Below are 24,430 nucleotides of genomic sequence, written 5' to 3' on the forward strand. Positions count from 1 at the left end.
TAAATTCTGTCTGGACACATTTAACATTGGATTTCTCACCGGAATGTTTGGCTCCGTGCGCACGGTTGTTGGGACAGCTTGCCACCAAGGCCACACGTTTCCTTTGATGTTTTTACAATGTTTGTCCAGTTGCTTAGCGCATGGTGCTGCTTCATAAAGAGTTTCAGACACTGGACGACCATGGGGGCGGTCAGAGGGGCTGCCCTTTGCACCTCCATTCACACCGAGAGTCTGAGGTTGCGTCTTTCACTCTCATCGTGCAGTCTCAGTCGCTTATTTCGCTGTTCTGGGGAATCGACCTGAATGAGATTTTGTCCATTGTTGCAAGAGTTTTGTTTTGATTATCAAGGTGATTATTTTATGCCGCCCAGTTTTTGTTTTGTTTTGTTTTGTTAACTTATTCCCAGGATATATTCTGTTCACTAAATGTCCAGCGCATGGGAACTCGTTCTGACCGTGGGGAATACTACAACTTTTCTCTCTGTGCAGAGTGAACTGACTACCTTTGAAAATCTTTGAACCTTTGAACCTTTGAAAATCGACAATAGTCATCTTCTTTTTTTTCGAAGAACCAAAGGAGGAATGGAATTACTCGGTCGGCGACTCATGCAAAAGGGCAACGATGTATAAAATCCCTCTACAGCTCTTGGAGGAAAGACGTATAAAGGACACACATTGGCATAATGCACCCAACCCAAATAAACCAGGATTAGGATGGATATGTGCGTATTTGTTGATACTCCTGGTTTGCGAACTGCCCGAACGTGCATTGGGTGCAACTGTGGCAGGATCCAAAGTTAAACACGAAGGACTTTGTCCCAATAAGCTGAATTCCAATCTCTGGGTTGATGCGCAAAGCACCTGCGAGAGGGAATGCAACGTCGATGAGGTGATGTAATTTATGTTAGGAAATGATCAAAGATTAATCAGACGTGTATATTATTCTGTCTATTTCGTGTTTTGTCCATTTTAGTTAACTTTCATAACTGTCGTTTCTTTTACATTCTCTGGGTGCAGGACTGTGCTGACTTTGAGAAATGCTGCACCAACGTGTGTGGCTTCAGTAGTTGTGTGGCTGCACGTTTCTCTGATGGCACCCCTGCACAGCCAGATGGGCAGGGCAGAGGAAAAGGAGACGAGGCCCCCACCTCCGCAGCCACCTGTGAGGGCTTTATTTGCAGCCAGCAAGGAGCAACCTGTGACATTTGGGATGGGCAGCCCATCTGCAAGTGCCAGGACCGATGTGAGAAAGAGCCCAACTTTACCTGTGCTTCGGACGGCCTCACCTACTTCAACCGCTGCTACATGGATGCAGAGGCCTGCATCCGTGGGGTGACTTTAACTGTGGTCACCTGTCGTTTCTACCTCACCGGGCCCCACACCAGTCCACTGCCTCAGGACACTACCGCTCATCCCACCCCTACATCCTCCCAGGAGGACCCCATGCCCCCCACGCTGTACTCCAACCCTCACCATCAGTCCATCTACGTCGGAGGTACAGTCAGCTTCCACTGTGACATCATCGGCGTCCCCAGACCTGATGTAACATGGGAGAAACACAGTGAGCGGCGAGAACGCCTGGTCATGAGGCCTGACCAGATGTATGGCAATGTGGTCATCACCAATATCGGGCAGCTAGTCATTTACAACGCCCAGGTGTGGGATACAGGTATCTACACCTGCATCGCACGGAATTCTGCGGGGGTTCTTCGTGCAGACTACCCGCTGTCTGTCATCCGCCGGGCTGATGATGATTTCTTTGAAGATCCCGAGATGCCCATGGGGAGACCATTCTCACCAGCAGACTGCCTGGCTGAAGTAGACCTGAGAGTGTGCAGTGGAGAGCGCCATGTAGACTGGTTTTATGACAGCAAGCTGGGCTCCTGCATGGCCTTCAGCAATGGTGGATGTGATGACAGTCGCAACCGATTTGAGACTTACGAGGAGTGCAAGGCCTCCTGTCAGAGAGAGGGAATGGGCATCTGCTCCCTGCCTGCTGTTCAGGGCCCCTGCAAATCATGGGAGGCGCGTTGGGCCTGGAATTCCCTCATTAAACAGTGCCAAGCCTTCGCCTATGGCGGCTGCCATGGGAACGCCAACAGCTTCCGCACCAAAAAGGAGTGTGAAGCAAACTGCCCACAACCCAAAAGGAAACCTTGTAAGACCTGTCGGGCGAAGGGGAAAATGGTGCCCAGCTTATGCCGCAGCGACTTTGCTATTGTAGGGCGGCTGACAGAGCTGGTGGAGGATCTGGACTCTGGGTTAGCCCGCTTCAGCTTGGAAGAGGTCCTGAGGGATGAAAAGATGGGATTGACTTTCTTCAATACCAAACACTTGGAGGTGACTATCGCAAAGATTGACTGGAGCTGTCCCTGCCCCAACATCACCATGGAGGAAAACCCTTTGCTGGTGATGGGCGTGGTGCAGGATGGCATGGCCATCATCCAATCAGACAGCTATGTCAGGGCCATAACTGAGCGCAGACTCAAGAGACTACGTGAGGTTCTGGATAAGAAGGCCTGCGAGGCATTGTAAAACTCCCAAGACTTAGACTTGTGGTCACCTTTACTTTTAGCACTGAAGATAAGCAACAGAATTGCGACAACAAAAGCTGATATTTAATAACAACTCTTTAAATCAAAAGACAAAAATACTGTATGTTAATGAAGTTGTGAGAAATCATTTGTATGTACAATATATATTCATTACAACACATGTTGTACTACATTCCAGATGTGTTATGAGCCCATTTATACCAATGCTGAAATGCTCTTTTTAAATAAGTTTAAATATAGATAGTCTTTCTTTTGACTTGTTTGTTTGTATTGTGGAAAATAAGATGGTAGCCAGAATAGCAACAACACAAGTTGATCAATTTGCAAAAATGCCTAGCTTGTGATGCTAAAGAAATAGACACCTACAGTACATTACCTATATATTGCTTTTTTTTCTGTTTTATTGTATTATGTTTATTTTATATTGGGCTCTCTATATTACTCATTTACAGAGGTGTTTTATATAGATTCCCTTGTGTTGTTATATATACTTTCAAGATCTAATGTACAACACATTCTCTGTTACATCTCTCTGCAAAGCACTTCTGCTAACTTAGTTTTACCGACAGTCTCTGCAAACTGAGTGAAGAAATTAAAAAAAAGAGTAGGAGGCTATCCTAAGTTAAATGTAGTACACAAGCAACATATCTATAAGCCTTATAAATTTTACCCAAGTGTGCAATATTGTGTTTCATAGATTACAGTATAACAGTTCAGATCAAATTGTTTCATCTAATGTCAGTGTGTATTAGAGTATGGAGAAACATGGTTCATTTACAGTTCTGGAAAATCTGGCAATGTATCTGAGCTTCAAGTGTAACTTAAGGCGCTTTGACCATCCTGCTCCAAAAGTGGTCTGCATCCAGAAAAGGAACAACGGGACACTTCACACCAAACTCTCCTTCCTGAACAGAAGACACTTGTTGTTTGCTGGCATGTCCACCTTGGAAAGAAAACATAGAAATGATACATTAGTAAACCAATAATACCACAAGTGCATTGTTCATGTTCTCACCTTTTACATTTCAGAGAAAAAAATTGTGTCGGATGCTTAAATGAGCTGTTGACTTACAATTTTCTCCAGGAATAAACCATTTCTTTGTGCTAAAGAGCTCAGGAGGGAAATATCCCTGAGTCCCCACTTTGGATTCCTGCAAGATTAAAAAATACAGCTTTAAAGATCCCACAGTCACATTTGCATTAGTTGTCTCTCATATGCGAAGCAGACAGCTGTTACTGCATGTTTGATCTGATTAGGAATTAACAACTGAGCAAATTTCATAATTACTCATGTATTTAAGATTATGACCCCTCAATTCCTTTTCAAATCTCTTTATCAACTTCAATTTCCATGAAGCACTGAAAGATTCATTCAACAAAGAGGGCTTTACCTCTGCCGTAGGCTGTAGTCAAAGTCGACATTGCTTTGTGGAGTGATCTGACCATTCACTGCATAGGGCTGAGGGTACAGTGACAACAAAATATGTGATGTAGCATTTACTTTTATACTTTCACGTTTCCTTTTGATAGTAGCCTTTGATGAACGTGGGAAGTGATTCTTTATTTAATGAACTGTTTCTTCACTCACCCCATATGTCAACAGAAGACCTTGCGGCTTCAACACTGCTCCGGCCCCTTTGAATAAACCCTAGAAGAAAAAAGAGTGACGTCTTCAGGCACTAGCATCATATCAGATGCTGTGGGGGCTGAGTGGCAGGGAGGGCAACTACTGAAACCTTTCTGTAGTAATTACCTGTGGTGTTTTGGGTCAAAATGGTTGCAGTGTATATACACTACAATATTTCCACTTTATGGAACTTGAACAACCTGGACCAGTCAGCGGATCTCTGCAAAACTTGAAGCTACACTATGTAAATTTCAAAATCAGAAACAACATTTTTTTTCTTACATGTGAGAAGTTGATTTCATTAGCAATAAAATACACTCCTGCTAAAATCAGTACACGCAAAGGTTTTGCTGCCACAGCTTTACTTGGTCTGGTATGACCAATAGCTGACCATGGCCGATGTTAGCTAACTTATGCTGGATATTCCTGTGTTACTGAGACTCTTGAGTCAGACTTCTGACTTTGTTTCTCTTCTGTCTTAAAACTATTTCTAAGTAGTTTGCCATGGGTTGCCACGAGTAGAAGTTTGATTAGAAATAATCACCATGTTAGCACAATATACTCTAAAGTAATTCAGTCCTTAAACTAGTTTCTATCAGGGCCCCTCGGGGCTACATAAGGCTTAAGATGAGATAATAATGCAGGTGTTGACAAGGCCCTTTAACATATTCTCTTACATTGTTCTTTGGTTGTGCGTACCTCATTACCAAACAAATGTGCAATTTATCACTATGCCACAAACGACTGGGTTGGATCTCCAGGTCTTGGGTTAGATAAGACCAATCACAGCAGTCTGCTCAAACAGGCTTCTAAAAAAACTCCTACCTCTGTACACGCGATTGGAGAAATGTGGATCATGTTGATGTTGACCACTAGGTCGAGGCTCTCTGGCTGGATCCCTCCCCAGTACTGATGGGGCAGAGAAGCATCCAGGTGGATGGCGGGCTTCACATTGTTCAGCTGGTAGCGAGCTCTGTACGCTTCTATACTGAGAATGGAAACAAAAGACGTTCTAGCTAATTCCGACAAAACAGATTTATCAGCACAGTCTGCCTGCATATGTTCTGCATCAGTTGTAGATGTGATATTTGATTTTTAGCTGTCATCCTTTTAAATTATCTACCGTAATACCCGTGTTGAATGGATAATGTCAAGTTTATGGCGCAGAAATTAATTAATACCGTAATTACCCGAGTTTGTAAGCAGTTTATTAGGTACACTGGCAATATAAACTGTTGCTAACTGATACAAACAACCTGCGTTTACCTGTCTAGAGACTGGTGGTCATACTCTGAGGGCTGCCAGGTTATATTCCGCAGGGCCTGAGCGAAGTGTGAGACATGCTGCCCGGTGCCGGAGGAGATCTCCAGAGCCTGCAGGGGTCTCCCGGTGTTAACGCTCTCCCGGAGCACCGCCAGGATGGGCTCCTTGTTCCTCTCCGCGGCGGCGGCGCTCAGCATCGTGCCAAACCCCGGGTGTAGCTGTCGAGTTCTACGGCAGAGATTATGAAACCACTGCAGCAGACCTGAGTAACGTTAGTCCACCCCGTCTAACTCAACACCACCCCCGAATGTTTTGTTTTTCTACCAAAAAAAGGCTCACTTCCGCCTTTACTCATGTGACTGCCCTCACATCCAATAGGAACAGTGGGCGGGCACAAGTGCAGCACGGTTATAAAAGAATGACAATGCAAATACATATTTTACAGGGTTTCTTTATTTAAGGGAAAATAGCACTCAGGAACACATCCTATTGTTTTTTTTTGTTTTTTGTTTTTTGTTTTTTACAAGATTTACACATTTTCTCATTTTCATATGAACATCATATGTCCTCTCAAACTTAAATTCAAACCTGAGGGACACAGAAAGCAACTTATAATAAATTAAAGGTTCTGTCTGAGTGTAAGAAGAGCATAAATAGAAACAGCAGACATGGACAAAATACTACACATAACACAAGATTGTCAGTGTGGTAAAGTAAACACGCTTGAGTCACAACACAAATTTAATTATTCATGGGAAAAACAAAATATCTCTTATTTTAGTATGTTATGCAGAACCTGTGCAAAATCCGAACAGAAACACACTACTGTGAACCGCCGAATAGTCTTCTACTCAGGTGTTCACGTATATAAAGTAAAAGCTGGTAGTGTTACTGAAGCAGTGTGACGGACATCTGAATCAAAAGGACGTAATATCTTTTTATTCAACACAACTTTTAGGAGAACTGTGTAATCTGATAGTCAGTGGAATAGAATTCAGTTACAGAGACTTAAATTGTGTGCTTCGGTTGATGTGATAAAACGGGGCCTTGCAGCCACCTGCTGTATTTCAGTGACACAATATTCAGTGACGCGACAGCTGCCTTCATGCAGTTGTGAGCGGTTTGTCCTTCCCTTCCAGCCCAGCTGAATGTTCTGCATTTTGACTCTGCTCATTGTCCACGTTGAGCAGTGCCTGTGGTGTGCTGTGTAGGGACTCCTGGCACTCAACTGGACAGTTTTGCACCTGAGATGGATTCAGACAGAGGAAGGCCTGGTTGTTGTCAAGTGCAGTGTCCAGACTAATCGTGGTCGTGACCACAGAATCACTGAAGATCGTGTTTGAGAAGACAGTGTTGAAAGTGATTGAGGAGCCAAAAAGTGACTCCTGCACGGGGTGCTCTGTGGGAACAACAACTGCTGGGTCTCTGGGGGGTTTAACTGGAGGAACTGGCTCAAGCTTACTGCTTTTAGTGTCTGGGTCTGGTTGTTGATTCTGACCCACTGTTTCCTCCTGATTATTGCTTTCTTCTGAAACCGGGGCTTTGAGAGAGTCAGTCTTGACTGTCACCCTGCAGTTGCTGTTGACACTGGAGCGTCGGGATGAGCCCTCCGCTGTAGAAATTACACTGCTGGCACGGGGGAGACTTTCAGGGGACCTAGGCCCTTTCAGTCGCCCCTCTTTCCCCAGAGGTGTGGAGAAGCAGTTGAGGCAGCCAGATATTGAGGATGACTTCCCCTGAACATGCAACACTGTGATCGGTGAACAAGCTGAGACTCGGGTGATGTCAGCCTTGTTTGAGCTTGATTTAGAATTCATTCCATTCAGTCCTGGGTTCATTTTGACTGTGCCTGAATCTGATGAGCGACGTGTCACCTTCCCTCTTGACCCCCTTCGGACACTCTTTGTACTCCTTGTGAGCCAGAAGTCCTGAGAAAGCCCAAGATCTTTCTGTTTTGGTATAGACTTGAGATCTGAATTCTGACTCTTAGTAATGGGCATTGTGGAAGCTTTCTCCTTGTGTTGGGGGGTGGAGGTATCGCTGGGTGGCTGGTAGGAGGAGGAGGAACGGCGTGATAGGGGCTGCTGGACAGGGCTGCTGCCATTTGACCATGGCTCATTTTCCAGACTCAGGCTGAACTCCCCGCTGCTCTCACTTTGGGCTCGACTCTGGATGCCATTCAAATCTGAAATAGATTATGATGTTTTTGAAAGATCTACATATATATATACGTATATATATATACACACATTTTGACTTCTGTCATGAAAACCTCATCAGCCTCATCAACATAATATTGTTAATGACCAGTGGGGGGCAGCAGAGTCAAGTCTTGCTATAACAGTTGTTGGCCTCTTTGGTCACCAAAGGGATTAATGAAAAACAAGGTCATGATTGTGATTTGATGGATTTACTCTAATTCCTGAGCTGGTAATACATCTGTATGCTTGCTGAATCCTCCAAATGAGTATCCACAGGGCTTTACCGTGATTTTGTAGCTCGTTGATGTCGTCCTCAAATCCAAATGGCACAGCGCTATCATTTGAACCTCTGTCTGTGGGGCATAACATGTGAAATAACTGAATGGTTCTATGTGATGTACACTTTTCAAAACTTCTAGCTTATACACTTAAAATAAGAAAAACACATGAGAGTGTTGCATTTGTTCTACTCTCCTCTACACTTTACTCTAACTAATGAAGATGACAACAAGCAAAACTTTGGTTCATGGATGCCTCTACCTGTCACCCATGGCTCGGAAACATCTGGAACAGTGTCTGTGGTGTCAGTGGCGGCGGTGTGGAGGCAACCAGATGGTAGAGAGGTGGGATGATGAAGGTGGAGAATGGACAAAATGGAGGTGGTTAGGGATGAGGTCAGTGTATCCTCCCTGTCCTCTTCCACATCAGCCTCTGACCCTTCCAGCTGCTCTGAGCTGTCTTCCCACCGGGCTGAGGGAGAGGCCAAGCTGCTCAGGGCTGCATTGTTGGAGCGAGGAATGGAAGAATTGGGAGGTGGATGAGGGAGGTGGTGGACAGGTGAACTGGTAATGGAAGTTATGAAGTATTACTTTCGTGGTGTTGACAACATGGGGACTTATATGTCTTGCTCTCTCCACAGACCATAAAATAGACTAAAACATTTGTTTAAAGCTGTTCCTATAGAACAGCTGGTGGGGCAGGAGCCAGCTCATACAGCACCACTATCCTCCTGCAATGCAGTATTTCTTTGACCTCCGTTGTTCTAATAAAATAACCCAGACTGTCTTTAAATAGAGACACTTTGCTACAAAGTTACTGCTATGATACTTAAATCCGTAATATCATAACAAATATTTTAAGTTAGTTTGGTGAAATGAGGTTGGCATGGATGGACACCTTACTAACATATGACTGCTAATTTTAGACCTTGCTGACCTGGCTGAATCCTACATAAGCCAGTATTACGTTAGCATTATGGAATGTGATGGCTGAAAATAATAAAGTGTAGAGACTCCAATATAATCAAGTTAGGAGTTAAATAAAAGGCTACAGACACTGGACCGCAGTCCCTCTTACACATGGATCGACGAAAGATGGACTTGACTTTTTCTCTGTCCTTCAGCCTGTTCCTCATACGGGGAAACACTTTCACTGTGGCTTTTTCACAGCAAGTACGGCCACGTGATTGGGAGACAGAGAATATGGGAGGGAGGTGATAGATGCAAGCAGAGTGAGAAGAAAGTAAGATGAGGGTAGGAAGGGAAGGAAAAGACAACGGAAGAAAGGAATCAGGAGGTATGGAGGGTGTGAAGAAATACATAAAGACAAGTGGAAGACACAGGGAAGACATTAAGGACTGTTGAGGAAAGTTTATACACATCATGCATCAGGAAGAATGATAGTTTGGACACGACATACACAATGTATGTTTGCTTTGAAACACACTGATTACAATGCAGTACCTCCATTATTTCTCTAAATGTTTTGCAGACTGACAGGATCTTCACTAATGACATACTAATTTTTTAATTATTTAGATCTCCCTCTTCGTGTGTAAGTGTTTATAGAGGGTTGAATTACCAAAAAATGCACAATTTTAAGATTAATTAAATTTTTGCTATTAACTTCCAGCTTTTGTTAACTTTTAATACTTACTGTGTGAAGGTATTACTACGTATGATAGAAGTGCTGACACAGGTTTACTTTAAAATACATGAACTGTATTTGAGTTTTTTCGTCTCCTTGAAAAAGGCGCTGGAGAGGGTAGTCTTATCAAAATTTGGGAAGATGCCTATCCTTTAAATTAAGCTACACACATAGATGAAATACTGTGGCGGTTCACCCATGTGTCTCTGTCCTCTGTCTGTGGGCTGGACCGTAGATGACCACACTCGTGAATTTTGTGCCCTGCCTTGAATGATTTTACTTCATGGTCTGTGGCTGAAGCAGGGAAGCAGTGAAGGACTTTGGTACTCTGATGAGGTTGGTTCTGCCAAGTCAATGGGGGATGATCTGGTGAATTCACGAAGGTCATACTCACTGCTTTTACGCTGGGGTGATATGGCATCACCTGCTGAGGTGGAGGCTGAGCCTCCAGAGCCATCTGAGCTAATGAAGGAGCTGTTGTCTTGACAGGACTGGTTTGGCTCAGTAACGCCCGAGTGTGTGGGTGTGGTGGGCCGCTCGGGTCCATGCTCACGGCTACTAGATTTCATAAGCTTCTTCAATTTCAGAGTTATCCAGTTTCCACGTCTGTGGAAGAGCGGATATACAAGAGGAATGACACACCATACTGAGTGACACACAAAGCCAGGCTGGTCTGCAGAATAAAGTTCTGGGCATCAGGCGGTCAAGTATTATGAATTGGGCAGAAGTGAGCTAGACTAGCTCAACTGAATGTTAATCTTCAGATTAAACAATGGATACCTAAAGCTACTATTATCAGTATCCTATATTCACAATGGACAACTAAACATAACAAATAACTATGTGTCTGTGAAAGGGGTTGCTCGTGGTCACATATGAATACAGAATTATTATCCATCTCCACAATTCCTCTAAGCTTTATGGAGCATTTCAGCTGCTTGCAGCTCATTGCTCTGGTTTTATGACCCGCAACTTTACCTTTTTGGTTCACTCTCAACACTCTCATGGCGCTGTTTTTAGCCACAGCAGGCAGCTGTTTTCAGTGAAAAAGCTATAAAAACCCACCTGCTCAGCATGCAGACAGACAAAGTTAGCAACTAACGAGCTAACTAGCTAGTTAGACTAACATTGTGGAGCATCTAACAGGTAACCTGCCAAATATTTCCCTCAGGAGTTGGTGGAGACCAAAACAGAGCTAAAAGGAGAGAGAATATTGGACTTGCATTCATTAGGTGGACACAAACACAAATCCAAATGAATGCTAATTTTGCTGTGTATCTGCTCGATGTGTAAATAAGCAACTGTTTGCTAACAAGTAGATTTATAAGTCACTAATATATCAGTGTTGTGTTATAGGTTGTTTCAGCTTGATCAGTGAAAAAAAAATGTTTATGTGGTTTCAAAAAGGCAGTCTGCCCACCAGTTAGCATGTCCTGCTAAACAAAGATGGAGAACTATGGAGCTAACAGTACTACTGACTACACTATGTATATTTCTTGACTGATCAAATTACTGTGTATATGAATTCGAATGTATGTGAACAGATATGACATAACTTGACACTGTCACTTACTCAAGTAACAGATAGTGATCAAAATGTATTTGAAAAAATTTGACACACCACAGTCATTCGTAGTTAGCCATTAGTATTAGTTAGTCACTAGTAATGGTAAAAGAAAATGTGGTTAACACTGTTATAGGCGACTTACCTGCGAGGAGGTGAGGGTTCGTAAAACTTGTACTGGTCCATTATCTTTTCCTCTAGCTTCTCCTTCTGCCTCCTCAAATCATTAAGCTTGTCACTGAACAGAGTCACGCAGAGAGAGAAAATCCACAGATCCTCAGTCATTTTGGGCCTGCTGTTGAGTACTGCGGTATTTTTGAATACTTAGTGTTTGTTTTGTGCTGCACGTATCAAACACTGAGCCTTAATGGGTTAGCTCATTAACAAAATACCATAACAAACTGTAAATGACAACAACAGATGAGAACCAATTTAATGCTACATTGTCTAGTAGTGGTGTTTGCAATATTTTCCTTACATATACTGCCGCTCTTCAACATGAAACAGATCCTTGCTCTCCATAGTCTGCTCCAACAGTGTTCGGTTCTGTATCATCAGGGACTCGATCTGGCTTAGCAGGTGGCGATTCTCTTCCTCCAGGTTGCCTTTCAACTGGCTCAGCAACTAAACATCACACAGACAAACATGCAAAAATGTAATATGTATGAAAATTGAAAATATTGCACCAAGGTTAAGAGATTATGAAGCAGTTTACCACACCGGCATAACCTGCTGCATGTCCATACCTCACACTGGTTGCTGAGTTTGGTGGAGGTGATGTCCAGCTGCTGAAACTCCTTCTTGAGCTTGGAGAAGTCGGCCTCCAGCCAGGTGTGCTCCAGCTTGGCCTCGTTCAGCTGGCTCTTGAGTTGCTTGTGATCTGCTGTCAGCAACTCATTGTCATTAAGAAGCTGACGGTATGTCTGGTTCAGCCTTAAAAACAGAGGTACAGTGATGACAGTGTGAGAAAGTGTATGCATGTGTTGTTTATGTGAAGGTGAAGGGGAGTGTCAATAAGTATGAGAGAGTATGTCACAGTATGTGTATTGCTGAAAGATGATTAGGTTAGGTGTCCACGAGTGTGTATGTACTAGACGTGTGTTAAGTGTGCCTCCTCACCAGTCCTTCTCATCTCGGAGCCGGCAACATTCAGCAGCGGTTGTCCTGTGCTGTTCTTTCTCCAGAGCCATCCTCATCTGCTCCTCCCTCAGGGCTTTCTCCAGGTCTTCTAGCTTGGCCCGCTGCTGCAGCAGGCTATTACATCTAAATATACCCCAAATACAGACACATATACACACATGAAATACAGGAATACTGTACCCCGTGGGTTGACAGTTCATCAATAGTGCCTAGATTGTGGCTGTCTCTCTCCCCCACCTGTCTTGCAGTGTGCGATGCTCAAGCTCCAGTGTGCGGTGAGCGTTTTTCAGACAGCCATGTTTGCCCATCAGGGCCTCATACTCCATGGCTTGCCGCTCATGCAGAGCAGCCAGCCGCTCGTGATCTCGTAATAGCTGCTCGTGGACACCACGCAACTCTTCGCGGTCCCGTATGGCGCTGTCCCGCTCACTTTCCGTCCCCAAGTGCTGCTGCTGCAGCTGAGCATTCTGGGCCACGAGGGAAGCGCTCTGTGAGTTCAGCGTAGATTTTTCCACCTGGAGGAGGGGTTGACTAGCAGTTATGTAGTATAAATGGCTTGCATGTGCTTTCAGCAAGCCTGTCAGTGTAGAGGCTTAACAGAAAACTTTATGGGACTATATCAGAAATATTTGTGAGTTCAGGAGCTGTGATGTTAAGTTTACTATGGAGAATACTGTGTATTGTAATGATACCTGCAGGTTAGCGTTGTGTGTCTGCAGGGCTGTGTTGTTCTCCTGCAGTGAGGCAGCCTGCCTCTGTAGGGCGAGGATCTGAGCCTGCAGGCTGTCAGACTGACTCTCCAGTTGCTTCAGCTGGGCCTGCATAGCCTGACGCTCTGCTTCCAGTGTCGCATTCTGTATAGGAGAAGATAGGATACATTAGGTGTAGAAGGAGAGGAGAGGAGTTGTGTTTGCTCTCAGGAGATTGCGTGGTCTATCATAAACATTAAGCCAACAGTAAACATTAAAAACCAACAGCACAATTTTATAAATCTGTGGTTCTACAGAGGCCATTCTTTGGCCTATGTATTTTAATAGAGGCCTTTGACTTACATTCCTCTCCACGTCAATGAGACGGTCTTTGAGCTTCAGCAGTTCCTTGGTGGCCTCCTGGCTTTCACGCAGCCATTCCCTCATTGCTTTGGAGGTGTCTGTTGGCGGGGTAGAGCTTGACGCTGTCCACTCCTCTTCTTGCCTCTGCTGCAACGCCTCATAGGTCAGCTTCACCTGTGTGATGGACAGGGGACACTACAGTTGGATCTGTAACAACATATGAAAAATTTTTTTTCAACGTGCCTGGTGACTTACAGTCCTGAGCTCCTGGCGTAGCTGCTGGTTCAGGGTGGAGGATTCCTGCAGACGATCCTCCAGAGTGGCCATCTTGTCCTCTTTGATCTGCAGAGACTTTTTCAGGGATGACTCCAACTCTGACTCCAGCATCTTGAACCTGCTGCATAGAGGAAAGAAGGAATTTGGCATTCTAAGCTTCCTCATTTGTTATTGTATTCCCTTCAAAGGTTGAAGGATGGAAAGATACAATTTCGAGCAGTAGGTAAGCACCTGTTGTCTGGTGTCTCTTTTTCAGCCTGCTGTGCACGGTCCTGGATAAGGACCTTCATCTCAAGCTCATGGGTCAGCCTCTCCAGTTCATTGTCTCTCTGCTGGGTCTTCAGCTTCTCGCTCACCAGCTCCTAAAGATGGAGAGTGTACCTTGTTATGTACCATTTATGGGATTTTATTTTCATTTTTGTCATTTTTGGACTTGAAACATCCAGAACCAAATTAATTTGATTGTTTAGGAGAGGGCTCTTTTTGCTCATGTTCATATTAGGACATAAAGTGAATGAAAGCTGTCAATCAAAATAGAAGAATGCTTTCCAAACATATGGCTAGGTTCCTGTCAATGATTGGGTTGAGCAAAAAAATCCATTATGTATGTTTTAACCTACTTTTATCTGTCTTTTTTAAAATAAATGTTTATGTCCAGCTTGTGGTTTTTTAAGTTGGCTCCCACAGCTAAGAACCGCTGTGATACACAGTGTGCACACTGCAGCTGTAAAAATCCTAGAGGGAAACGGTACATTATCAGTGAAATGTCAGGCTAGGTCAGGGCAGATTATTTATTCAGTCACGGTAGCTAGACAGCACGGACGTCCTCCCCTCACCTCTCTGAGGGTGGCCAGGGTCCTCTGGTCAATAGCAGATTGCTTGGTCAGTTCCCTGTTGTCTCTTTCCAGACCTTTGACCCTCTCAGCAGTCTCCCTTAAACCCTCCACCTCCTTTACTAGAGAACGCATCTCCCTCTCCAGGCTGGCCATGCAGACATTACTGCTGTCCAAGTTGGCTTCCTGGATTTCAGCCTGAGACAGAGGAAGTAGTCCGTTTATTCAAAGGCAATCTAAGTCTTCGAAAAATCATCTTACCTTACGTTAGCAACTGACACCTCGCTCCTAGAAAACAACCTGCTGGCGGAGACGTCGATTCTCTTTCTCTAGCTGCCTCTTCTCTCTCTCCAGAGCTGTAGTTTCCTGCTCCAGGCTCTGCTTCTCTGTCTCCAGTTGCTCGAGTCGTCTTGCAGAGATCCGAAGTTCCTCTAAGGTGGCCTGCAGACTCTGGTTCTCTGCCTCCAGCTCCTGAACCTCTGCCTCCAGACGCTGAATTTTCCGGTCTAGGGAGATGGAGGGTGTTAGAAAAAATGAATTAATTAGTAATTATCTAATCAAATTATGAATCTTTAATTTCTATTTGATCTACAGTTCATACCAGCGTTGTCAAGAGAAGTCTGTAGATGCTGATTAACTGTGTCCAGGGCCTTGCACTTGGCATGCAGCCGCTGTGTTTGCTTACTAGCATAGGGGGACTGTGTTGGCAGACACGTGAAGACGCTGTTGTGGCAGGGACTGCTGCTCTTCGAGCCAGGGGAGGTATCACGTGTTCCCACAAAACAATGGAGCCTATTGTGAGCATTTTCTAAAACTTCCATATCAGACATCAGTTCTTTGAAATGGTCTCCTATGTCTCTGTCCTCTAGTTGTCTTGTCTCTTGAATATGAAAGTCTGGAGTATTTGTGAGGAGGATCTCAGTCTGGACTCCCTCCAGCTCTTCTGTCTGTGGTTTCTGACGGGAGTTTGAATCTCCATTCATTATCTGCTGCGGTACTGTGCTAAGTGGGAATATATTAGTGTGGTTTTCTGTATTTGAGCGGGGGGTCTGTAACCCTGAGGGCTCGTCTGTTGATGAGGTCCAGTTGTTGGGGCTACAGAACATCTGGCAGACATGGCCGCGCTCATGGTGGTGGCTATGTTCGTGCTGTGGGCTGTTGCTGATAGAGGCTGCTCTGAGTTCCTCTATCGTCCTCAGGAGACTTTGGTTCTCCTTCTCCAGCTTCAGCATCCGACTGCGGGTCCTCTCACTCACCTCCTCACTCAGAGTTTGCTGGCCTTTAGACAAACACATTGTGGCAATTAACTTTCTGTCCAAGGAAGGAGAGAAGTGTTTGGTTTTGGGGGAATTTTCCTTGTGGATACATTTTTAATATGTACAAACTGCATCCAAAGACATTAATAGGCAACTTTTTTTAGCCAGGTTTTTGGGTCTTTCAAGTAGATAAACATACCTAATAGATGGAAGCAATCATGCATGCACACACATACATACTTTACATACCCATCTCCTGATCTACCCCACCTATCTCATTCATTAATGTACTGTGCTGTTACTTCACCTTAACACCAATTCTTACCCTGGGAGTTCTCAGCGTTCTTGGAGAGCTGCTCTAACTCCCAGCCCAGGTGTTGAGACTCCTCCATACTCCTCCTCTGAGCCAAACACAGAGCCAGGTTCTCCTCCTGCAACTCCTCAATGCGCCTCCGGTCAGCCTCCCTCTCCTAAAGTGAAGAAACAAATTATCAACGCAGATCCTGTCCAGGCACATAAAAATACAAGATGATGATTATGTTGAATGTTGAGTTCTTGATGTAAGTGAATTATATTACCACTTATCTTTGTTGTCATTTGTGGAAGAGGCTTAATACAAACTAAACAAAGAAGACATCTCCTTGGGTACAGATGTCTGACCTGTTCCATGTCATGGACCCGGGCGTTCAGCATCAGACTGTGCTTCTCCAGCTGGTGGATTTTATCCGAGCGTGCCCTCCAGCCTGCCAGCTGATCCTCCAACACCTCTTTGGTCTCCTGTAGCACCCGGTTATCCTCCTTCAGCTCCTGAATTACACACATGCACAAAAAAAGCACCTCTCAGACATGTTTTACCTTCCACAAACTCAAACTGTCTTCATCTCCATCCTTCACTTTTCATGTCCTTATCTAATAATAACCCTCCTTTCTATCCTGAACAATGAATGTACATATTACTTCTTACTCCTTATCATCCAATAAATCATTTAAAAATCCATCAATATGTTATCATTGCATCAGTGTATTTAATGATTTCCTGGGTTCTGTGCATACATAATTCATGTCTCAAAATTTACTGGTCAAACATTTGGAGGACTGTATATACCTCCACTTTGGCCTTGTAGTACTCCATCTTGTGCAGTTGCTCTCTGTAACGTCCCACTTCACTCTCCAGCTTGTCCGCCTTGATGGCTCTCTCTCTCAGGGTGTCCAGCTCATCTCGGTAGGTGCGGGCTGCGCGGGCGTCCACAAGCAGCTGGGAGTTCTGGTGAATGGTAGGACAGAGGCGTGATTTATAGCTAGACCCTAAACCTGAAGTAAATGTAGCTCCGCAATGTTAATCTCAAGTAGTCTGTACTGTGGGAAACATTTTTGACCTAGCTGGGGTTCATCAAGTGTGTCTCATCATATATCATGCACTAATCAATATTTTTATATTAACTTTGGACCAAATGACTACATATATGTGATTAGGGGTTGTACATAGTGATGAAACGACAGAGAATCATCACCCGACCGCAGTACCCCTCTGCTCTGCGGAACATTTTAGTGTGTTTAAGCTCATTTGTTTTGGTTTTACAACTTTACTGTTTTGGTTCAGTCTCACAGCGTTTTGAGGTGCACCAAGTAGCTATTTTTAGCAAAAAAGCTGTTCCCTAAAACATTGATTATTGCTGCTTTAATTCCCAGTGAATATTTGGTTTAGGAACCATGCTAACTAGTGCAGCAAACCTAAGCCACAAGGCTGAAACAGAGAATACAAATCGAGATCCCCTGTTCAGACAAATCCATATGAGATGTGGATGTATCTCTGAGTCAGATTTCAGAGGTTTAAATTTGCTGTGCTTAAGCACCGCTCTGCAGCAAAGTATGGTGTGCATTAATCTGTATAATCTGCAGAGCGGTCAGGAGGTTACTGTGTGTCACCATCAGAAGGAGCTGCAATTTATTCTTTGTCTTTTCTTTCTTCAAACCTCCTGCTGGATCCTCTTCAGCTCTGCCTCCATGTTCTCCAGATCATGTCTGCAGTCCAGCATCTGTTCACTCTTTTCCTCTCTGGTGGGGTTTGCAATGCAGAGAGACAAGCAAGGTTAGTGTGCACTACTTACTACTTTCCTGCAACAACATCTATATTTTAATTGCTTAATGGTTAAATCAAAACGATTAGTAGGCCCTCATTACTGCTGTTCCTACAAACTTGCATTGAACAAGTTTGAATATCTAATAGCATATTCAGATGTATATAGGTACATTCAAGAGCTGTTTAAGACCAGGGCCATTCAAAAGGGCAAAGTCAAGCCATACTTGATGCTTTAAGTGATATTGTGTTTGCTCAGAGGCAACAGTGTGTCAATTTGAGCATCCCAGCAGGACAGGACAATACAGCAGAGAAGATGGGGATGGAGGGTAAAGATGGAACTGAGATCTTGATCGGATCAGGGTTAGTGTGGGAGTCTGTGTGCGTGTGTGTGCATGAGGCATCCGCAGAAAAGCAGAGCCAATGTGGGTCAACAGTAGTGCGCAGCCATGGATCCTGCCAAGCCAGCAGTAATGTGGGCCAAACTCCCCAGGGCTTCTCTTATCCTGTAGTATCTCTCTCGCTTGCTCTCTGCCTCGCATTCACTCTCTACTGGCAGTTCCCCAGAGGACAGGCCACCTCTTTACCAATAACCAGAGACAACATTTCACCCAACAATAGTTTACTGTGTGATTAGACAACTCCCCCCAGTGAGCTGTTTTATTCTAATTTGGGAAAATGATGCATTTCGGACAAAAAAAATGAATTGCAGGTGAATTGCAGGACAAATTCAAGGAAGAAAGGTGGATCACTCAGCTTTTTAACCGAAGCCTAGCATAACATTGCTGCCTAAATCACCGTTTTGAAAAACGTTTGTTATAATGTATCATAATTTCTGTGAATTTACTTTAGATAATCCCAAATAACACCGTTTGCCACAAAAATGGGCATTCGGACATTTTAGAGAAGGCGGATCAATTGATTCACACTGATTTTGCCACTCTTTTATATTGCTTGATGGTTTACATGTATATCAGTGTAATATGCAGCAGTTTGAGCTAACTTGATCCTCCTATGCCGGTATGTTTTTTCAAGTGAATCCTCCACTCATCGGTCTAAATCCTTAAAAAAAACCTTTTCCTCTTTATTCATTATAATTTTACATGTAATTATGACGGTAAAATAACTGTTTACATTTTTGATCTCCTGCCATTTCCATTGTATTTAGATCTCATAGTTTTTCCTTTACACTGGCATATTTGTTGTATGATGCTTTTATGACAATGTTTATCTGTAACATTGACACAGATATTGTAATTTTTAATTTTTGAAATTATTATTTTTCCTTTGTCCACTTGGTACTCACAGTTCTTGCCTGAGTCGTCTAATCTTGGCCTTGGAGTCAGCCAGCTCCACCGCCAGATGTTGCTGGGACCCCGCCTGCTGCTGCTGAATGCTGGGAGAGTAGCTCCCAGACTGTGGGCTGGAGGGGCTACTGAGCATGCTAACCACACCTTCCTTTTCCTGCAACAGCTCTGCTATAGTCTGCGGAAAGGAAGGGAAAGAAGAATGCAGCAGGTTATAGATTACATATAAATCCATACTGAGTTTCCTCCAAACATCTGTGCAGTCGGAACAGAAAAGTAGTTTCTTGAAACTTCATTACTGTGATGGTGAGATATGTTCACAGCAAATCTTTATTTTATATGGATTCTTTTTAGCCACTTTATAGCCAAATTACAAAATTTCATGTACAAAATATGTTTGGTTGCCAAATTCACAGATAACATGCAGTTAATATAAACCCACTTAACAATTATAATGAATGATTAAAAAAAAAAAAAAAGAAAAAACTTCAAATATTGGTACCTCCAGATGGGTGTCCCTCTGGTCCAGCAGGTGTTGGAGGTGCGTGGCCATGGTCCTCGCTATGTCCTCCATCTCATCTGGGTTCATCTCACTGGACTCCAACCACTGCAGATCCAGCACGTTCTCCTGACTGTGGGTCAACTGGTAAACACGGGAAGGGATGGTCAGGGTAATGGGGGAAAGAATCATGCAATATGGATGAAAACACAACAGCACAATTCTCGTAATATATTTAGCTTCCTTGTGTGTCATTAGACCCTCTCTGGTGGCTGTGAAACCAGTCTACAATGTTGTTTGTTTGTCCCAGACACCAGCACAACTATACACAAGGTGATTTACTGCCAGACAGTGCTGTGGTGTTCAAAGCTCATGTCATATTAAGTCAGATACCTCCTGAATATGTGCAGCTATTGCAGCTTTTGTGTCAAAGTCAAGCGTCTGGATCCTCTCGATGTATTCCTCTTTCTTCTCACACTGAAAATAAACATGGACATTTATGGAAACATTTAGATCTCCAGTAAATCAGCTCATGCAGCCTGGTTCTAACTTCAGCTTAAGGCGTGAAAAAAAGAGAGAAAGGGTTAATCGGACACAATGTCCTACCGCAAACTACCATATACTGCACATATAAAGCAAGTGTTCATATACTGATCTTAAACGTCAGAGAGTTAGTCAGTGTTTACCTGGACTGCACATCCCAACAGTAACAGCAAGAGCTTCTTCATTTCCTCCAGACTTTGTTCTGTGGGGAGTAAAAAAAAAAAAAAAAAATTCGTTATCTGACATAAAATTGATCAGATTGAAGTACCGAGAGCTGCTGGCGTGGATTTAAACTGACCAGAGCGCTGGCTGGTGAATTTGGGTCACCACTTGCCTAAGCCTTACCATCACAAACCAGTGTGGTTATCAGACTGATAGAGTGCAATTGAATTAAAACGCTACCAGAAAGAGCTAAAGCAGTCAGTCTGTGAAGAAGTACTAAAACCATTTTCAGATTAAAGTGCTCGGAGGCCAATTTCTGTGGAAAAATGCCACGTGATTTTCATTGCTCTGTATTTAGAAACAAAAATGAGCACTTGTCTACACTGTTGTTGTTTCCTAAACAATGACATTAATACTAGCCAAGGTTGTTTTCATATTTTTCCAGTTATCGATATATCATTTTCAGTTTAGCTCCTAATCCTAGGTAAATTGTGGGAAATCAATTCATGGAATATTGAGTATCAACAAACAGACTAATCAGATTTCCAACCATATTCCTGACTTAGCAGCTCCAGTAGAGAACAGAGATAAGAAACACAGAGTTTTCTTTAAAAGAACATACCACAGTAAGGAGTCCTGCCAAGCAGCAACACATTTGGCAAAGGAATCATGATTAGCTGTCTCAGATTATCCTGGAAAAAAGAGAAACAGAAAAGAACGTGGGAGAAGGGTTTAGAAAAAGGAAGAGAAGCACATTTTGGCCAAACTGAACTGAATACAACATTTCTTGGGGTTGAGCCAAACTGCCTGAAAGGACAGGAGCGTATGTATGTATAGCACATAGCGGCTGCTTAAACACATGTATAGAAACACAGCCAGCGAATGAGCGAGTGCTCTGAATGGCTAGGCGTCAGAGCCTGTTTCCTTGGTGCGGCGGTGAAATCCACCAAAACTGTTTGGTGCAGGCCAGTTTTGAAGTGTGTACAGTAGGTTTAAGTGCTGGTGTCATCATTCAGCCTTTGATGCAGTCTGGGAGCAGGTCTCTGGTCTTTAGAGGTGTTAGAAAATACGGATTAGGAAACTGTTTTTTGGAGTGATATTTAAATTTATATATGTCAGGGATGCATGGCCCACAACAGCAGTTTAAGAGCCGTCCTACATTGACAGTACTTTTTTATAAAGAATAATTTTAATATGGGGAAAAGCATGAATCAAAGATGAGCCTGAAACGAATTAGTTTTCCTCACGCAAGAAACAATCGGGTCACCGAGAGTCGTGTCTGTGGTGATAATGACAATGACTAAAAAGTTACCAACATGTGCGACTGCTGTTGACTAGATCCGCTGCTTGATAGCATCAGTTAATCTATATAAACAAGAATAATAAAAAGCCATTATTCCTTGACGGTGCTATTCTACAGAACTTGAGTGCCCCAGCCTCAGTGAGATTACTTTTCTTGTGATCTTAACAGATCTGAAAGCTTAGCAACCGTGGTGTCTGCCCATGAATCTCGTGACTTTGTGTGTCACTCTAAAGCTCTGTCTGCCTGTCAGTCTGTGGCTCTGACTGCAGTTTTACTGTGTCTCTCCGCTGCGCTCTAGCCTCACTCCTGTGCTGATTACACAGATGTTAACATGGCCGATATTTAGGCCATGCATCTTAAGAAGAACTAGTTGAGCTGCTGGGACATAAGTGCTACCAACAATCTGGCGTGTGCATGTTTGATCCAGTGTGCGTGATGCAAAGTTGAGGTAGAATTGAAAAATCTAAACCAAATGTTCCGACATCATAATCTGATGTAAAGAGAGATGGAAAGCTTAGCAGCCTGTAGCTTGGATACATTGTATAACATATTATATGGCTGAGAAACCAGAAGAAGGAACGTCCAAAACTCACCAGATAATATGTCTTGATTTGCTGGACAAGAAAGTTCAGGTTCTGGATCCTCTGACTTGGATCCCTGCTCATTTTGTTTGCACCCTGAGGTGTAGCTGAGGGATTTCTGAAGATGGGAAACAACATAAAGGCATTTGACTTGACATTTCTGCCATTTGCCAGCACACAAATGGTTGCCAGTGTAATGGGGTGAGAGGAAGCTGCAAACTGGTAAAAGTCTTGGCTCAAAGATCGCCAGGAAAACATGTATGAGGTCTCCATTCATTCCTGACTTTAGCCTGTGTGATGTCATTCTTTTCAAGCACCAAACGCGAGTGTTTTTGAGCCAAACGGGGTGGCATCCGACTTTCTGCCAGAAAGAAATCCTTTAGCTGGACTCTTGGGCTGTTGGTTAGAGCCTACTGTGGTCTGGGGTCGAACTGTCACACACTGAAGCTAAAACGCTATAATTCATGGGCCTCAGTGCAGTTACATAGATCAGAATTCAGCTTGTTGCTCAGGAAAGGAGACCTGGAGACAGAGAGATGCTACCTAGCTGCCCTGTGCATCTCATTTTTAGTCTGCCTGTCTCCATCTCTGCGCTGTTTGTCCTGTTTTCGCCCCCCCCCCATCTGTGTCCCAGTGCCACTAAACAGCAGCAACAAGGCCCTAATCCCAAAGGGTCTCCCAATCCAGGAGATTATCCCGCCTCTTCCCCTCCCCTCGACGCAGCATTGTTTGGCCCTTGGAGCTGGTTACTGTGACCCTGGGGGATAAGTGGGATGAACGGATACTGTGGACTTGGGGTGGCTAGACAGTGTTATCCACAAGCACATTGGGTCATCAGTTTTTTTTGTTTTTTTTTTAATCATTTCTTCACAACTGTTTCAGTAAGGATTCTACTGGTAATATCTGTAGTGTCATTCCATCCCAACATGAATGCTAAAGCCATGGGCTCTCCTCCTATCTGCTCACGTCTCTGCCAAACTGCCAGATGACCATGGGTTAATGTTTGTTAAGGGTGAGGGTAGTTCCCTCAGAACATAAGGCAACCAAATCATAATCTCTTAAGTAGCATATTGATGGTATGTATGATGTCCCCCATGTCTTGGCAGATTTTCCCAAGCTGACATTCCTCAGTGTAGACTGTGTTTCCATAACTTTGACGCTTATTCCAGCATTTTTTGAGAAACCCTAACCTGTGAGTCACGAGGGAGTTGCATTTAAAGACTGCTGCAGACTACAAAGATCCTTTTTATTACTGCAGAGTGACAAGGCCAGTACTGCTGTTGCCCCGATAAGAATTCTAGCAGACGCTTGATACTAACAGTAACAGCAACAGTACCTGCCACAAATGGCATGAGGACAAGATACCTAATTATCAAAAAAAAGGAAAAAAAGAAAAAGAATTAGTTTGATTATGCTGATTTCTATTTAAACCATTTACAACAACTGACACTTCATGCACACATTTGTCCCCGTAAACCTCACTTCTAATCATAATTTAGGGACAGGTGTTATCTCAAGTCAATAACAGCCAGCAGCTTCAAAACGCCGGCTACCAATCTGATTATCCATCTGGACACTGTTCACAACCTCAACTGGAAATGTGGCAAATGAAATCTAAGCTGCAAGAACAAAGCTGGCATGAGGGGACTCATTAGAATCAAAGCAACGACTTACATTTGGGTCATTATGTCATTCAAAAAGACTCCATCCAGTAATTCAGAAAAGTCCAAATGCATGCCCCCATCTCTTGGCACAAATGTCTTCACCTACATAACACAGAGAATACAGATTGATAGGCTGATATCATGGTCTTTGGCAGGAAGTCAGAGCTTTCTGCATTACTTACCCAAGTGACGAGTGGGCTCAGCATGAACTGATCCAGGCAGGGCAGAAAAACTCCACTTTCCATTGTTACCAAGGTTGTGGGTGATAAATCTCAACAGAACATCCGAGCTGTTTCAATCAGGAAAAGCCTGACAGCAACCATGGAGCTACGCTTTCCTCAGAAATTAGCATGAGCATCTTGCAGAAATGCACCATTCAAGTCGTCCCCTCCATCTTATTTAAACTAGTTGAGAAATTCCTCCTGGCACTGCGGCGTTCTCACCCACGGACTCCTCTTGCAGCTGCACCCGTGAGATCTGGCAGTTTAAACGGCGACATGTCAGCGTTCAGACAAAATCCCATCCGCATTTTGTCCCGCAAAACCGCACACACACACACGCACACACACACACACACACCCGCACACACACACTCACATCC

General features: G+C 43.7%; 3 protein-coding genes across 3 annotated transcripts; 1 reads left to right on the forward strand and 2 right to left on the reverse strand.

The window, feature by feature from the left end:
• Nucleotides 1-622: 622 nt before the first annotated feature.
• Nucleotides 623-2,605, forward strand: wfikkn1 (WAP, follistatin/kazal, immunoglobulin, kunitz and netrin domain containing 1). The gene is made up of 2 exons (XM_040144952.1): nt 623-889; nt 1,018-2,605. Exons 1-2 carry the CDS (start codon nt 623-625, stop codon nt 2,533-2,535), a joined length of 1,785 nt encoding a protein of 594 aa, XP_040000886.1. The 3' UTR covers nt 2,536-2,605.
• A 39-nt stretch (nt 2,606-2,644) lies between these two features.
• Nucleotides 2,645-5,806, reverse strand: mettl26 (methyltransferase like 26). Its single transcript, XM_040144953.1, has 6 exons — nt 5,449-5,806; nt 5,008-5,170; nt 4,144-4,203; nt 3,947-4,014; nt 3,628-3,706; nt 2,645-3,498 (listed from the first exon to the last, which is right to left on the reverse strand). Exons 1-6 carry the CDS (start codon nt 5,640-5,642, stop codon nt 3,442-3,444), a joined length of 621 nt encoding a protein of 206 aa, XP_040000887.1. The 5' UTR covers nt 5,643-5,806; the 3' UTR covers nt 2,645-3,441.
• A 742-nt stretch (nt 5,807-6,548) lies between these two features.
• Nucleotides 6,549-24,098, reverse strand: LOC120800793 (girdin-like). Its single transcript, XM_040147153.1, has 29 exons — nt 24,012-24,098; nt 23,840-23,931; nt 22,178-22,283; nt 20,904-20,973; nt 20,263-20,321; nt 19,970-20,053; nt 19,580-19,720; nt 19,077-19,255; nt 17,667-17,748; nt 16,799-16,957; nt 16,354-16,500; nt 16,019-16,163; nt 15,039-15,716; nt 14,735-14,943; nt 14,441-14,635; nt 13,836-13,966; nt 13,584-13,722; nt 13,329-13,502; nt 12,969-13,130; nt 12,514-12,791; nt 12,256-12,399; nt 11,883-12,069; nt 11,615-11,760; nt 11,282-11,374; nt 9,967-10,178; nt 9,003-9,083; nt 8,187-8,423; nt 7,931-7,999; nt 6,549-7,630 (listed from the first exon to the last, which is right to left on the reverse strand). Exons 1-29 carry the CDS (start codon nt 24,072-24,074, stop codon nt 6,549-6,551), a joined length of 5,544 nt encoding a protein of 1,847 aa, XP_040003087.1. The 5' UTR covers nt 24,075-24,098.
• Nucleotides 24,099-24,430: the final 332 nt, after the last annotated feature.

Source organism: Xiphias gladius, chromosome 15 (genome assembly GCF_016859285.1).
Source record: "Xiphias gladius isolate SHS-SW01 ecotype Sanya breed wild chromosome 15, ASM1685928v1, whole genome shotgun sequence".
Taxonomy (NCBI): Eukaryota; Metazoa; Chordata; class Actinopteri; order Istiophoriformes; family Xiphiidae; genus Xiphias; species Xiphias gladius.